This window comes from Canis lupus, chromosome 10 (genome assembly GCF_003254725.2).
Source record: "Canis lupus dingo isolate Sandy chromosome 10, ASM325472v2, whole genome shotgun sequence".
Taxonomy (NCBI): domain Eukaryota; kingdom Metazoa; phylum Chordata; class Mammalia; order Carnivora; family Canidae; genus Canis; species Canis lupus.
In genome coordinates, this window is record NC_064252.1 from 33,010,199 (window position 1) to 33,026,816 (window position 16,618).

The following is a 16,618-nucleotide window of genomic DNA, read 5'->3' on the forward strand; positions in this document are numbered from 1 at the left end:
AGAGGATGCCGGGGGGCGGTCAGAGGATGCCATGGGGGCTGGAGGATGCCAGGTGGAGTCAGAGGATGCCAAGGTGGTCTGGGGAATGCCAGGAGGGGCCAGGGGATGCCAGGGGGGTCAGAGAATGCCAGGGGGACTGGGGGATGCCGGGGGTGGGGGGCTGGAGCCAGCAGGAGGGGCAGGCCAATACAAGCTATGCCTGAGGAGGAGTATAACACCAGCAAAAAAGAGAGGAAAGTGGGCGGCTAGTTCCCAAGAGGTGGGGTGCTTTGGCATTCCCGAAAAATCCAAAGTCTGGCTCTAAGGACAGGATCCAAAACTCTTCAGGTAGCTCACAAGGGTGGACCTCAACTTTTAGCTTGCATTGGGCTTGTTAAGACAGGGATTGCGGGGTCGCAGCAAATATCTACCAAACTCCCGGATGAGGGTGATGCTGCTGGTCCAGGGACCACACTTTGAGGAACACTCCAGTGGCCAGGCTACCCGACCCTCCGGGATCTGTCATTACTTAAATCCAGTTTCTTCAAATACAGCGTTCATAGGAGTCACCAAAGTACAGCAGATGCAACAAGGCTTCACTCACGTTTCTTTATATTAAGAACGTGAGTATAAACTTCACCCCAGCATCCAACACAAAAGAATTTGGATCCCTCATCTGTTTAAATATATTCAGACCATTCCTTGCCTCTATCAACGTGAATGATTGGGACTTAACCAGACTTAAAATTTATTGTGCATAGAATTAGAGCTATTACCTGGATTGAAAAATACTTTAACTCCTCTGACCGTGGTCTGAGATCTTAGCCTCGTGAGTGAACATGTGAGTTTCTGGTTGTTCTGAGACCTTCTGCCCTGATATCCTGGTCACGATAGATCTGATTTGCTGAAGCAAATCTCTTAATTGCTCCTGGAGCCTGTGTCTGAGGTCCCAGTGAATAGCTTGATTTTGGCAACAAACAGCGTATACTTCCGGATTACCACTTGTTGTTTTTCTTTCTTCAATTAAAAACTGCCTAAACTTAAAGCTTGACTTTAATTTCCCACCAACTTGGCCCTGTGGGGGCTAATATAGAAAAACCCAACTTTTGTTCAGCAAATGAAATAAAGTGTTTTCAAGACACATATGGAGTAAATATGGATGGTAAAGAGGTGCTACTTTTACAGTCACTTTTCTGACCATCCGTTTCACAAATTATTTACAGGTCTCTCAGAAACGGGCTTCTCTGTTACTCAGGAGGCCGAGGTGTATGGGCCCAGCCACCAGCCCTAATGCTCATTCTCATGTGACTCATTACGGCAAATAGACGTGTTGGGCCCAAATGCTCTGAAGCAGCTGAAAACTATCCCATTATGTAGCACCCAATCAAGGCCTTTTTCTTCTCTCTTTTGAAATCCGTTTCTTGACTCTCCCCACATGGAAGCGTTTTGAGAACTGGTTCTGAGGGCTCCACGGAGCTATTCCGGGACTCCCGTGCCGCCAACAGGCCTCACTTTGATGTCTGTGGTAAATGGCTGTTCCGGGGAAGTGCGTTCTCTAACCCTCCCACCCTCCTGCCTTCCTATCACCACCAACCCAGGCAGTTTGTGCAAAACCCTACAGTTTCCGCACTTGGTCCCAGTTTCCAAACTCCCTCTTCCAAAGCAAACTCAGCATCTGCCTGTCCTCTTTCCCACGAAGTGGTACTGGCTATGGACTGTCCCAGCAGCGCTGTGGGGGAGAATGGTATCAAAGAAAACATGACAAGCATCTGTGAACATCTGTTAGGTGCCACTGTGCTGAGTGCCTTTGGATGTATTATCTCATTTAATCTTAAAAAGGCCCTAGGTGTCAGTATCATTCCCATTTTGAAGATGAGAGAAACCAAAAAATGAGGCAACTAAAAGAATGAAGACAGTTGTGTTCTATTTGGGGTAACAAAGCTATGAAGTTAAGAGACAAACACAGATTTAGAACCTGTGTCCTTTTTTAAAACTTAAAGTATACCATACTCAGAAAAATGGAAAATCCTGTGTATATAGCTCAATGGATTTTCATAAAATAAACACACCCATGTAACCAACACTCAATCCATCCCCCCCCGCCCCCCGCCAATACTACCAGCAAACTAGAGGCCTTCCTGCTCCACTCATTAGCCACCCACTCTACAGACAGGAACTATTATTGTGACTTCTTAGATTTTGGATTAGTTTTGCCTATTTTTGACCTTAAATGGAACCACTACAGTATGTATTGTTTTGTGTGTGCGTTTTTTTTTTACCCAATATTACAGCTGTGAGATGTATCTATAATAGTGTTAAGTTTTTTCTTTGCTGTCTAGTGTTCCATGGTGTGAACATACCAACATTTATCCTATTGCTAGTGGGCAGGGATTATTTATAAACCGGGACCACTATAAATAATGCTGTGGGAAACATTTTGGTACATGCCCATTGGTGACATGTATGGATATGCGTCTGCTGGGCATACATACACCTATGAGGGAGATTGCTGGGTACGTTCAGCTTGAGCAGACACTGCTAGTATTTCCACCTGTGCGTTCCGAGTTGGCAAATGCCTTGAGGACTATTGTGTCCCTCCAAAACTCCTATGTTGAAGCCCCAGCTTCCGATGGGACTGTGTGTGGAGGTAGAGCCTTTAGGAGGAGGTGATTAATGTTAAGTGAGGTCACAGGAGCCATAATGTGACAGGAAAGGGAATTCTTTCAAGGAGTGGAAGAGACACTAGAGCTTGCTTGCTCTCCTCATGCACATCAAGGAAAGGCTGTGTGAGGACACGGTGGGAAGGTGACCATCTGTGGCCAGAAAGGAACAGAGTCCTCACCAGAAACCAAACCTGTTGGCAAGTACTCTGATCTTGGACTTCAAGCCTCCAGAATGGCAACAACATACATTTCTGTTGTGTAAGCCACCTGGTCTGTGGTATTCTGTTGTGGCAGCCTGAGCAGACTCATAAAAGGGAAAGGTGGTAGAGAAGTTGGGCTCACCTCAATGAGCTTTCTTTCTACTTGGGATGTTGGCCTTTCTTGTTTGGGTGTCTGGGCAACTCTGAGCTCACGGTTTTGTCTTCCAGCTCTTGTGCTCTGCCAAAGCTCAGGTCAGGGCTGTGGCCTCTCAGGCGCTTTGGTGTGGCTTTTCAGTCTCTTGTCCTTGTGCCACTTCCAACATGGCAAATCCTTGAGGGGAAAAGGGCTTCGAGGGTGGCCTGAAAAAGTTTACTCTATCATTACCTAAAATAGGAATCTAATTGGTAGTTGTTAAAACAAGGAACTTACAAATAACTTGAAAAAAGAAAACCATAGCAGGACGAACTCAACAATTTTGGCCACTTCATATTATGGTATTTCTCAAACACCTATTCAAATGCTGTATCTGCTAGTTTATAGAAATATCGACCCGACACAATTTTTTTTCCTCAAGGATGTCTCAGTTTGGAACACGCACTTTCTAATCTTTGTTAGAGAACTGAAAACTTCCTAGAAGGATAGAGAACTCTCCTCAAAATTATCAGAGTTGCCTGGAATGGTTTCTGGGAAAAAAAAAAAAAAAGATATTAAAAAAATATAACCATTCACTTGATCTTTCTCATGAGTAGATGTCAAGATACCAGAACATAAATAAAAGTTTATTTATCTTTTAGGTCACATCCATTTGTGAATCGCATTCAGTACAGGAACAAGACATTGCATCACTGTCCGTGTTGGCAGCATATATCTCCCAGTGCCCGTAGCTCACTGATCAAGGCTGCGTGGTCCATCCCTAGTGTAAGAAAGCCTCCTCATCTTTCTTCTTTGAGGGGGTACATTCAAAGGAATTACAGAAGGAGACGTGGTCCTCAATCCCCTCTACTATCCACTGTGTTGGAACTACCGGTTGTTCTCTTTAAATAATCACCTTTTCTGTCCTTACTCATTGTATTTGGACAGTTTTAACCGGGGGATGATGTTCATAGACTGCAGCTCCTGGAAGAGCAGCTTGCAGGCATATGGGATGCGGAGGGAAGACACATGGCATGATGACTTGCAGTAATGGCACCTGAAACCCAAATCAGTACATGTTAGAGGGACGGTGACTCGGCAACGAAGCCCTGCATATAGAAGTAAGAATTTTCTCTACAAAGTTTTACTGCCATCCTATCAGTCTATTCTATTCATTGGGGTTCAGTCCTGCCTGCTACCAGATATGTACATTGTGCCCCCTCCAAGTCTCCCTCAGTCCCCAAAAAGCAGCATCCAAGAAGCAAAAGGAAAAACAAAACACCTATCACTCCTGCAGTTTTAAAAGCGTGCAATTTCATTCAGTTACTACCATGTTTCTAGATCTTTCTCTTTACAATGCAAAACATTTTCCAATTTACTTGTTTTGAGTGAGGCCCAGAAATCTGAGCCGTCTTGAAGTCACTCAGACTTAGACTTTTTCATTGTTGAAAACTTTGAAAATCAATTCAATCTCCAAGTATTTGATAGAAATTTATTATATTATACTCTTCAAGGCATGATTTTCAACAATTACAATTTCATCTGTCACTGAGACACTTTCAGTGTGATGAGGAACACAAGGCTTTCATATAGAATGTGGTGGCCATCAAATGTTATTTATTTTTCCAGCACTCTTCAAGCTTGGTTATTTCAACTAGTAGAAGCTACTGTACTTACAACATGCTCTCCCTGTGTGCATATATTTCCATCAAATCCCTACAAAAGCCTGTGCTCCTGATCAAGACATGTCTATTCCAATTAGAATTTTCTTTTCTCTTCCTTCAGGAAGAGCCAGGGAACCGAACTTAGTTCTTAATTAATGGCTACAACTAATGAAGAGTCTCCCCAGGGAGAAAGCAAACTATCCTCTCAGGTTTCAGACCAAAATAGGACCTCACCCTACACCTCGAGTCTGGGGCAGCTAAGGCTCACAAACAGATGTCCCAAAAAGAGTCACTAAAATGTTCATAGTGGTCATCTTTGGGATGAGAATTAATGTGACTACTTACATTTTTTCTTTATTTTTTTATAACACTGAATACCTTATAAAGTACAGGGATCATTTATAAAATCACCAAAATCAAGCTTTTAATATTTTAGAAAAGAAAAGTACTAAGATTTTGAGTGTGGTGTGAGTGACGCTACAGATGTGAGCTTCTTGAGAAGGGACAGGGGAAAGATGAGCCGGCACAGGCCTGTGCCACCAGTGTGGTCCCCGTGGAGAATTGAGGACACACAGAGAGTGCTGGGTCCCATCAACAGTACTAACACAAACATGGTGAAAGACTTCTTCCTAAAAGATTGCACCTAAAGACCTCTTAATGCATTATCATTTAAGAACTATGTTTTTAATGTGTCTGGTTGACTTAATTTATTCAGGAATCATGTTCATGCTTTAATTAGATTGGAGAAATAGTTTTAACTGAAGCAACTTCTTGCTGGTTCTGTCTATAGTACTCTGCAACTTCAATTCAAGCTTTCTAAAAATTTCCATACGTGCTGGTTTCATAATCCAGGAAGCCCTCAAACCTTCTCTATTATTAAATATTTCTCCATCATTTAAAGTGTTCCAATGCATATACCTACATACACACATACATAGAAATATATATACATATACACACACATACAAATTACAAGCCCTTTGGTTACCTTACCCTGTGTCTGGAACAATTTCAAAAGGAAGAAGCTTGACCCAAAACAATAAAATAAACTGACTTTTTAGGGCAAAGGCAGCTAAAGAAGGCAGCTGTGGTTCCACATGAGAAATGACTGTCCAGGGAAACGTCCTCTATGAGCTAATTATCTTAATAGGGATTTTCTTTTCTCTGCAGTTTTCTTCCGGACCTCTCTTTTGTGACTTATGCCCCTCACGTCTACTGCTGAACAACAGTCTTGCTGTAAACATCCCCATAGCAATGCCTTACTAATGTGCAAATCACTGACAAAAGGCCAGTTTCAAGGTTCTGAACTGCTCTAATTACTCAGCCTCCATTGTGCTGTTCATTAAAGAGCGACTTCCTCCTACACACGCCCGTGCTCCCCCGACACTGCCCAGCACACACGCCCAGGTAATGATGGAAAGGCACAGCATCATTATGCTCCTCTGCCAGACAGCCGCACACAAGGAGGCTGTTAAGACTACCAGACTAGATTAGGAATTTTTTTCTGTTGGCAACAAGGGTACAAGCGGGCCACTCAAAATCAGACACACTACATCCAGGTCTGTTTAATTACAGAGAATACCCTTAAACTGTGTAACCTGATTTAGCCCTCTTTCAAAGGATTTCAAATATAATACACATGACACACATGAGCTTCAAAATCAGGCACTGCCATCACATGATCTCTAAATGAGACAGAAATGAAGCAGGAAAGAAGGTAAGAATTTAACAGAATAATATTGAGATCAATTACTGCCTTCATTAGTTTCCCTGAAGATTCAGTGATAGAGAGGGCAAGGTTGTCAAAGTACGTGAGAGAATCTGGTCTATTGCTTTCTCTTTCTCTCTCTTCTTTGGGTGGGGGGCACAGGAGAAAATGCAGGGAGGATGGAGAAGGAAAGGAAATCCATTCTGAAGTTTCTTGATCCCTATTTTTAATAAAATGGTTCTTCTGTACCATCTTTTCAAAGCAAATGACTTAAAAATCCTTGTGCCAAATCTGGAGATGCAAGCACAGTGGCATTGGTCCCGGGCACCTTCCTATTACACTGTGTGGCCGTTGTTACACAGCCAGGACAATAAAACACAAATTCAATATGCATTTCAAAAGGCGAATAGAATCTCCGGATTGAAATCCCCACCCCAGTCACTGATACAAGAGCCAGTCTCATGCTTAGAATCATATCACTTGTCTCTGCAACCTAATGAAAGGAATGAGCTGCAAATGGCCACCTCTTGTGTTCGTTTTTAAATGAAATGATTTCTTCATGGACAAGTCTCATCAACTCTTCTACGCAAAAACCCACTGAATAATTGGCTAAAAGGTCTGTCATTTACCAAGCGAGGCATATACTATATTTGAAGATGCTTGCTCACTCTGGCTCTTGATTTGCTTTATTCAACCAAGAAACTGGAGGCCTAGGGTGGTAGGGCTGAGAAGGAGGCTTCACTGAGGGGAGACTCAGCAGGGGAAGGTGGCCCAGGTAACCTTCAAGCCCTCGAACTCTGGCAAGGATTGCACAACTGGGCCTAATTTTCTCCTCCAGGGGATGATGCATCCCTGGGGAGAAGAGGCTCTGGGAGGTCAGGAGAAGGCTGACTAGGGAGTCAAGGCAGCTTCCTGTCCCTGCGGACCCACTTCAGACCTCATTAGACCTCATCTCTGGTAGGAAAGTAAGTGGAGATGGTAAGCTACAGGTCCTCCTGCCAACAGGCTCAGTCAGGGTCACAAGAGGTGACTAACCCAAGGCACGGTAGCTGTTCCTCAGTGCAAGGAACACCTTTTCTCCACTTAAGAGGTGTAAAGATGCTCTGTCTACACAAACAAAACCAACAAACATGTAGCTTCATCTTTTTAAAAAAAATAAATTTAAAGATTTTTTTGAGAGAGAAAAAGAGCAAGAGAGCACAAGGAGGGGGAGAGGGAAGGAGAGGGAGAGAGAAGCAGGCTCCCACTGAGCAGGGAGCCCCTGCAGGAGGGCTTCCAATGTAGTTGGAATGAACTAGAAGGTAAATTCCCTGTGAGCAGTCATTCATGTGTCTTATTCACCACTGCACTCTGGGCCTGGAAGAGTGCCTGGCACTCAGCAAACTCTGTGTGTTGAGTGAGTGCCTGAGACAGACCTAGGCTCTGCTATCATGGAATTCATGGTGTAAAACAGCTTGCTGTTCAGCTGGAGCACAGACAAGGGGCCAGGGTGTCAGGTCCTGGTCCTGGTCACCAATGTGCTACGTAACCTGCACAACATACCGGGCTCTCTGGGTTTGAAGTTAAATAAGTGCATTCAACAAAATGTTCTCTAAAAAGTTCTAGTTACAACATGCTGTACTTCTCATATCTGACAATGGATCTGCTAGCAATTTTTTTACAGGTAAACAGTGATAAAAGGTGTTTGAAAAAATATTAAAAAGACAAAATCAGGTGCGTAATTGGCTCAGTTGGTTGAGCGTCTGCCTTTGGCTCAGGTCACGATCTGTGGGTCCTAGGATCGGGTCCCAAGTCCTGCTCAGCAGGGAGTCTGCTTCTCCCTCTGCCCTTCCCCGCTACTGCTTGTACTAGTTCTCTCTCTCACTCACTTGCAAAATAAAATCTTAAAAAAAAGAAGAAGAGCAAGTCCATACTCCTTGGGTATTTAAACTCTAGTGTGTAGAAAGCAGAGCATTAGGCAGACAAACTAAACAGATACATATAAAATCCCCAGTTCTAGGAGTGCGTGGATGGGGCAGTATGGGTAATATGTGGGTGGGATCTGGGGTCGATTCCTGAGCTATGATTTAAGAGGCAAGGTGTGCGGTACAAGAGGCATATGGCACCCACTTACCAGCCAGAATACCCTAGAAGTCCACACTGCCCACAGACATCAACTTCAAAGGCATCACTTGAAATCATCAGTCTCTCTAGTAGGAGCATGCTGGCTCCGTAGCCGATTAAACAGTCACGTTCCATTTCTCCAAGACGCAAACCGCCATCACGAGACCGACCTTCAGTGGGCTGCCTTGGAGACAAATCAGACAGATGTGTCATTATTCTGCTGAACCAACAAAGGGCAGCATCCCGTCCTGGCCAAGCACACGAGGCTCCAGAGCAGGCTCACCTTGGTTCAAATCATTCACGGGACGGTAACCTGAGGAGCTGCTCAGCCTGCCCCTCAGCCGCATCTGTACAACATAGGATGTAAGGCTCCCAAAGAGCCATGGGAGGACAATACTAGTGGCTGCTACTGTTATTAAGTGGTAGTAAGAAGTCATATTATGTGATGGAATAATAAATCAACATATCATCATACTACCACCATCATGATACCGTTACTGTTATTGTCCTCACATCAGGGAAGAATGTCTTTGGAGTATTTTCAGAGATGTTTCAGTTCTGTTGTCTGAAAGTGGAGAAACTATACAGAAGAGAGCGTGGAGGAAGCCTGGGTCCCCCAGTAGTTGTTGGGGCTCCAGTTACTGAGAAACAAACATGGAAAGAATCAAATGGATTTTTTTAAAATTTGGAATAGATCAGGAATCACAGTGGAATCAGACACTGTCTGAGCTGTCCTTCATGTATGAACATGTTCCATTCCTCCTCAGACTGGGGGTGAGCTGGGAGCTATGAGTCCCCTGAAGAGCTTCCCTGTGGCTTATGTATCTGCCGTGCTTGGGAATCCTTCAAAAGGATTCCAGGGTGCAGGGACAATCAGGGGATTCTGAAACAGCACAGGCAGCCCTAGCCAGGTAGTGCTGACACAAACTATTAAAAAGGAAAAGAGAAAAAAAAAAAACAAAAAAAAAAAAAAGAAAAGAAAAAATTGAGCTCCCTGGCTAGTTGATTTTTTTTTTTAAAGATTTTATTTATTTATTCATGAGAGACAGAGAGAGAGAGAGAGAGAGAGAGGCAGAGACACAGGCAGAGGGAGAAGCAGGCTCCTAGCAGGGAGCCTGACGTAGGACTCCATCCCAGGTCTCCAGGATCAGGCCCTGGGCTGAAGTTGGCGCTAAACCGCTGAGCCACCAGGGCTGCCCTGGCTAGCTGATTTTGTTTTGTTTAATTTTTATTTATTTATGATAGGCACACAGTGAGAGAGAGAGGCAGAGACACAGGCAGAGGGAGAAGCAGGCTCCATGCACCGGGAGCCCGACGTGGGACTCGATCCCGGGTCTCCAGGATCACGCCCTGGGCCAAAGGCAGGCGCCAAACCGCTGCGCCACCCAGGGATCTCTGGCTAGCTGACTTTGGAGTGACACTCTCTGGGTCCCGGGGGGACCACCAACATCAAGCTTGCTTTATTTATTTATTTATTTATTTATTTAATTTTTATTTATTTATGATAGTCACACACACACAGAGAGAGAGAGAGAGAGAGAGAGAGAGAGGCAGAGACACAGGCAGAGGGAGAAGCAGGCTCCATGCACCGGGAGCCCGACGTGGGACTCGATCCCGGGTCTCCAGGATCGCGCCCTGGGCCAAAGGCAGGCGCCAAACCGCTGCGCCACCCAGGGTTCCCTCAAGCTTGCTTTAGATTTAAAAAGGTAAACAAGGCGTATGCCAACCCATGCTGAAATTTTACCTTTTGTTGTTGCCAAAGTTATATTGGGAGCTCAATTTAAGTTGTAGATTATTCTTTCAAAGACAATCTACGTGTGAAAAACTTACAAATGATCAAAATGAACACACTGTAGTGGAAACTTCATCACTGAGCACAAGGGCTGTCTTTATCTGCTGACAGAATACCTGGGATAGGAGAGGAGTCCCTCCATCTGTGGCCATTGGACAAGTGAAGGTGGCTAGATCACATGTGGGCAGAAACCAAAACTTGGATTAAATCAATCAAAAAAGTGGGCGGACAAATGCACCCCTGGTAGTCTTCCCACAGAATGCACAGAAGTAATAACTCTGTACACAACAAAGTACAAAATAGAAAATAACTGTTTTGACACTCATTCCTCTGGAATAGTTTTTGGATGTTCTAACTGAAACGGAAGCTCCAGAGGGACAGCACTCAAGGGACAGGAACACCTAAACCAAGTTGGGTCTCACTGCTGGGTCACTAGGGTCTTGAGAATCTTGACTTCACTTCCCTCTTCTGCAATTTGGACCACACACAGCATTTCAACAGGTATGTGCATTTACTCAGTTTTAAATGGTCATGGAACTGAGTCATCCATACCTCTCCCTTGGTTTAAAAAAGTAAAGTCAGACACTGACTGCTTCGCCCTGAATCCTTGCCCTATATGGAACATCGAGCCATGATGAGTGCAAGCAGGCAGGGACCTGGGCAGTTATGGAGCATCCCCCATGGATTGGCACCATATACATTCCGTATCTGAACATCTGACTGTTCCCCACACGCTGTGAAGTGGGCATTACTGTCACCTCTTGACGTATGAGAAAAACTGAAGCTGTGAGAAGCTAAGTGATCTGTCCAAGACTTGTGGTAAAGTTACGAGGCAGAGGTGAGTTCACATCCATGTCTATCTGGCCTCAAGGCCTATGCTCCCTCTCCTGGGAGCAGTTCCTCAGCCTTGGCACGAACCTCATACTGAGCTGGGTCATTTCCTGTGGTGCAGGCTGCCCTGGGCACTGTAGGATCTTCAGCAGCTTTCCTGGCCTCCACCTACCAGGTGCCAGTAGCTCCCTCCCCACACCTCTAGCTGTGACATCCCAAGATGTCAAATGTCCCCTGGGAGGCCAAAGTGCTTGTGGTGGAGAACCAATGCCCTGAAATATGCTTTTCTAGCCAGAAAATGTAGTACCCAGAACACACGAAACTTAGCATTTGTGATTCCCTTCCCAACATTTATACCCAACCATTCATTAACATACAACACTGTGCTTAGAGTGGAGAATACACTGGTGAATGGGGCACACTGGACCCCAGTGCAGGATCTTCTGCTCCAGTAACAGAAGTTTTAATAAATGACAGCTGTGGCTTGGGCTCCCAAACACTGTATGTTTGTGTTTTCTGTGTATACGAGGGAGCATGCAGGTGTATCCATGTGTGTAATGCGGTGGGTCTGTAAGTGTGTCCACATTCTCATATATGAACCTCTTTGAATAAGATGGTCTATGCAGACAGGTACAGTCAAGGACTATATTCAGCGACTACTGACAGGACCAGTGAGGGGTTTGCTCTCAAGCCTCTGGAATGATTCTGAATCAGCCGCTATTGTTTCATGCTAAGCAGACACACAGCATTCCTGTTGATGTCTAACACTCCAAATTTTGACATTTCTAGGAAACCAAAACTTCGCTGAGTCTGCTTATTGCTGCATCTAGGAAATGCAAGATAGACTTGGCTGCATTATAAATTCTGTAACTGCCCTTCTCTTACCTGGTGAGAACAGCTCGTGGCCCCCGGGCTCGGGCATGCATCTTATCCAACACCATGTGCTTCAGTTTCTGATAGTACACCGGGCCAAAATAGATGTATGCTTCTAAGGGCTCGCTGAAAGAAATGTCAGAGTTTTGGGCTAAGAAATCAGGTTTGGGTTAAGAAGAGGTAGCCTTTTCCAGGACCCCTTACTGGCAGGGCCTGGTTTGTTCCAGAACGGGTTCATGAGTGACTGGGAGGGTGATTTTCAGTCTGCATGGAATGAGAAGGCTATATCTGAAAATAGAAACACACCATAGATATATCAGAAGACCTACTGTTTCATTAATAAATGAAAACTCAAAAGGTTGTGAATAAGTACGTACAGGATGGTCCTTCCTTCACCCCTACCCCCCACCCAGGTCCGGCCACCAGGCTTTCTTGCCTGGACCCCCACAGACAGCCCTCTGGCTGCTCTCCCTGCCTCCGTTCCTGTCCCTCAACAATCTGTTTTTCACAAAACAAACCAGAGTGACTCCTAAAATGTAAATCACAGCAAGTTATTCTTCTGCTCTAAATTCCATATGGTTTCCTACCACTCAGAATCCGTATCATCCAAATTTTCTATCACACCATAAGGTTTAATATAATCTGCTTCTTGCCCCTCTCAGACTCACATCCTATTCCCTTTCCCCATTGTTCATTCTGCTCCAGTAATACCAGCCTCTTCATTGCTCTTCAAACATAGCAAGCCTGTCTGCCTCAGGGCCTTTGCACTTACTATTTGTAAAACATTCTTCTACCAGGTATTCACATGGCTGTGAAACATTTCACCCCCAGAGACTTCCTGTTCCCTTATCACCTTATGTAAAGGAGTGCTCCTCCCACCCCACCATCAGTGTGCCCCCACATTGTCTCAACTCTTACCTTGGTTTTACCTTCAGAGCACTTGTCACCACTTGATATTATAACATACATTTATTATTTCCCCGATTATTATAGGTCTTCCCCATCACAGATGAGGAACGCCTCAGGATCAGCACTTTGTCTCCTTGGTCACTACGGCTCTAGCAGCAGTGACCCTGCCTGGCACAGAATTGGTGCTCAGTAAATGTCTGTTAGAACGCAGCTGACTCAATGAATCCTTAGAAAAACTGTAATAAGGGTTATAAAAGACGGTGACTATTTCAGTGCTCTGACAGAAGAAACCTTTCTCCTTTAGTCTGGAGCAACAGCAGGGGTGGGGGGGGTTGGTGCCTCTAAGAAAGTTTAACTGCCCCACAACCTCCTCAAAAGAAGGGGAGAAGTTACCATGTGCCACCTGCTCCATATAGCATCAGGGGAGGGAGCCACTGTCCTTCCTATCTTGAGGATGAAGGCACAGGCACAGAGAGTCTGAGGGGTTAATGAGAGCTGGTGAGCAGGGCAGCATGTCTAGGGCTCTCCCAGCCGCGCTGGCCCAGCTCAAACACTGTATGTGCACGTGTGGGCCATGGCACCAAGAAGGAGCGGAAACAGCAAAGGCCACGAGCACCATGCGGAGGCCCCTGCGCCCCTGCCTTACCTCCTAGCACCCTCAGCACCACCAGCACCAGTATCTTGGCCTCCAAGCCGCTGTGCCAGTAAGGGATGGCCAAATTCATGGGGACACAGAAGGGACTGCAGGGCACAAAAGACGGAGTGTCGGGAGACATGACCCCTGTCCCAGCTCTGTCATGCAGTCCTTATGTGACCTCCTTATCCCAAGTTTCCTAGTTGTACAAGGGGGTCAGAGCAAGGTCCTTTCCATCTCTGATCATCAATGATTCCAGTCCTCCTCGGTGTGGCTGCTCCTGGTAGACTCACCTAATGCCATCCATCACCCACTGAAGAGAGGCGTGTGCAATTTTCCCTTCTAGTTATGCTCAAGAATTTGGCAAGGGGTGAAGCTGGTGGGTGAATGTGTTTGCAAGCCCTTTGGGAAAACTTTCAACTCACAAGCTACACTACTATTTCTCAAACTTTGCCCCTGAGACAACTGGCAGACATGAAATACTAGCTAGGGCACAGAGGAAGGTGGTGTAGACAGAGCCTAAAGTTATCTATGGGAAGCAGAGCATAACCCATCCAAATTTTTCAGTAAAACTACGTTCAGCAGGCCAAACAAATTCATTCATTGTTCTGTACACTTTTTGGTCAACTTCTGCATTATTTCTGGATGAGGAACAAAACCAAGACCATGTTTTGCCACGGCAAATGCAAATTTTGAAGTGGACCTCAATTACTTCAATGAATCACTTTTGAAATGGACCATTACTCTCTTCCTGTAATGTGATTTTCTAGAACACCTAGGTATGACACACCTAAGGAAATCTATGTTACCACAGTTCGGACAGAACATTTTAGAGACCACTCAATATTTTTAACAGATACCAATTCTGACCATTTTAATCCCACCTGGATAATCTATGTGCAGCACCAAATCAAGTCCTGGGTTCTTACATATACTTTCAGGCCCAGTTTCACTTGTATACAAGCAGTTTGAAGCATCAGAAGAATGGTATAAACACTATGTCCCAGAGTTTTATCTGGCACAAAACACAATGTGTGTCTTAACTTAAGAAACTGAGTTGATCCTTTAAAACCATGTGTGAGTCAAGTTTCAAAAGTCTGTCATTTACGAGAATTTCAGGGATCTCTGGTTCTCCCAAGTTAATGGGAGGAGCAAGCGCTCTGCCCGTGAGAACATTCTTCCCCTTGTGCAGCCTCACCTCCCCTTGGAAGGTGTCAAACTCCCCTCTACAAGAAACAGTCTTCAAATGGGCTACTCTTTTCACCTTTTGTACCTCTGCTGGAACACACTCCACTTCACAGAGGTGTCCTAACCCATTCTCTGCCTCCATTTTGGTGAGAGCTGTTTGTACTGATTTGTTTTCATTTCTTTATTGAATAAATATTTATGGAGAGTCTGCTGTGTGCAGACACAGGAAATAAAACAACCAACAAAACAAATGAGCCCTGCTTTCACGGAGGAGACAGGTAATGGTATTAGTATTATTACACAGGGTATTTGATAATGATGCTAGAGAGAAAAATAAAGTAGGAAATGGGCAATACAGAGTTGTAGTTTCAGATTAAGGAGTCAGGGTAGGCTCTGCTAAGAAGGGACTCTTTTTTGTCTTAATTTTTAATAAGTCTAGAAACAAATATCATTGGTTAGCTCCACAGCTTAAGGACCCTATTCTGTTTGCCATTATATACTTAATGCCTAGCACATGTTAGATCTTTCACACACCAGTGAATGAATATGCAAATGTCAGGTCTCAGGCTATCTGAGCACAATTTACCTGATATTTGTCCTATTAATGCAGAGAAAGTTCAATAGTTATGGGATTTTGCATTATATATAATTAAAAATTGTATAGAAAATCTATGTTGGTAAATTAAGTCTTTTCTCCTTTTAAAATGATTGCCTCACCAGTAAAGCACCACTCCTTAATTTATCAGTTTGGTGAATTTGGATCCCCAATCCCCTTCCCCGCCCCTGTCACAGTTTTATTGAGATATAATTGACATATAACTGTGAACAAGTTTAAAGTGTGCTATGTGTTGATTTGATATGCTGACATAGTGCAACATGATCACTGTAGCATCAGCTAACACCTCCACAGCAAATTTAGATTTTCTTGTGTCCGATTTCTTACAAGAGTGAAGCTCATCTTAAGGTATACCTTAAAGACTCTGACTTCTTATTCTAATAAAATCAAACTTTTTCTTAAAAATGTCTACAAATGTACTTACCCTGTAATGCCAGATGTCACAAAGTCTTTCCCCAAGTAGTTATAACCATGGCGAACGAGGTCTTCACACACATCTTTCACTTTGCTGCCTCCAAACGCAGTGCCATAGTGGAACCTCCCGTCCAGCACGCCAGCCTTGCCCGCCAACAGCTCAATCAGCTTTCCCACCTGGGATGGAACAACCCAAGTGAGCCCCTTCCTGTGGTGTAGAAGATCTATTTATTTAGCTGTGGCCGACTCCCCCCAAAGACTGTGATATTACTACTATTAATAAGAGTGATAAATTAATAGTGGCAAGTATATATTGCTCTCTTAACGTGTGGCCTTAAGGTTGACATGTGGGACCCAGGTTTGTGCCCCCAGAAACTGAGACAGGCAGTTACTTCCCTCCCTGTACACGAGGGAGCTCAAGTATACACAGGTTAAGCAGCTTTCCCAAGTCATATAGCTGCTAAGTGGTGGAGCCAGACTGCCAAACAACAACCATGGAAAGGGAGATCCACTAGGGTCAATACAAGAGGCTCTCTTTGCCGTGGGCTAAGTTCATCCCTCAGAAGACAGCTCTCAAAGGGAAGGGCAGACCTGCTCCGCACGCGAGCCCTCCATAGGGAAGAGTAACCCAGCACAGTTGGGGGAACCTAGTGATGTGGCAAGAGGGTCAAAGGCCCTTTCTAAAAATAAGTTTCAGGGTCACATGGCTAATACTTCCTACGAACCCACTGCTGCTTTCTTCCTTAAAGCAGTACCTTTGAGAAATGTACTGACCGTCATTCGTGATGGGAAGCCGTGTGGGTTCATTATGATGTCCGGACAGATGCCAGAATCACAGAATGGCATGTCTTCCTGCGGGACGATCAAGCCGCAAACACCTGGGGAAGAGAAGATCTCATGCCATGTACAGC

At 44.7% G+C, this 16,618-nt stretch overlaps 1 protein-coding gene across 3 annotated transcripts in view; it reads right to left on the reverse strand.

The window, feature by feature from the left end:
• Positions 1–3,601: 3,601 nt before the first annotated feature.
• Positions 3,602–16,618, reverse strand: part of POLR3B (RNA polymerase III subunit B) — a 107,563-nt gene continuing 94,546 nt past the window's right edge. For all 3 annotated transcript variants that reach the window (XM_025461979.3, XM_025461969.3, XM_025461987.3), the window contains 5 exons: positions 16,482–16,585; positions 15,718–15,884; positions 11,959–12,072; positions 8,461–8,634; positions 3,602–4,032 (listed from right to left, as the gene is read on the reverse strand). In XM_025461979.3, coding sequence (XP_025317764.1) covers positions 3,903–4,032; positions 8,461–8,634; positions 11,959–12,072; positions 15,718–15,884; positions 16,482–16,585 — 689 coding nt within the window. In that variant the 3' untranslated portion in view covers positions 3,602–3,902. The remainder of the gene's footprint in view (positions 4,033–8,460; positions 8,635–11,958; positions 12,073–15,717; positions 15,885–16,481; positions 16,586–16,618) is intronic.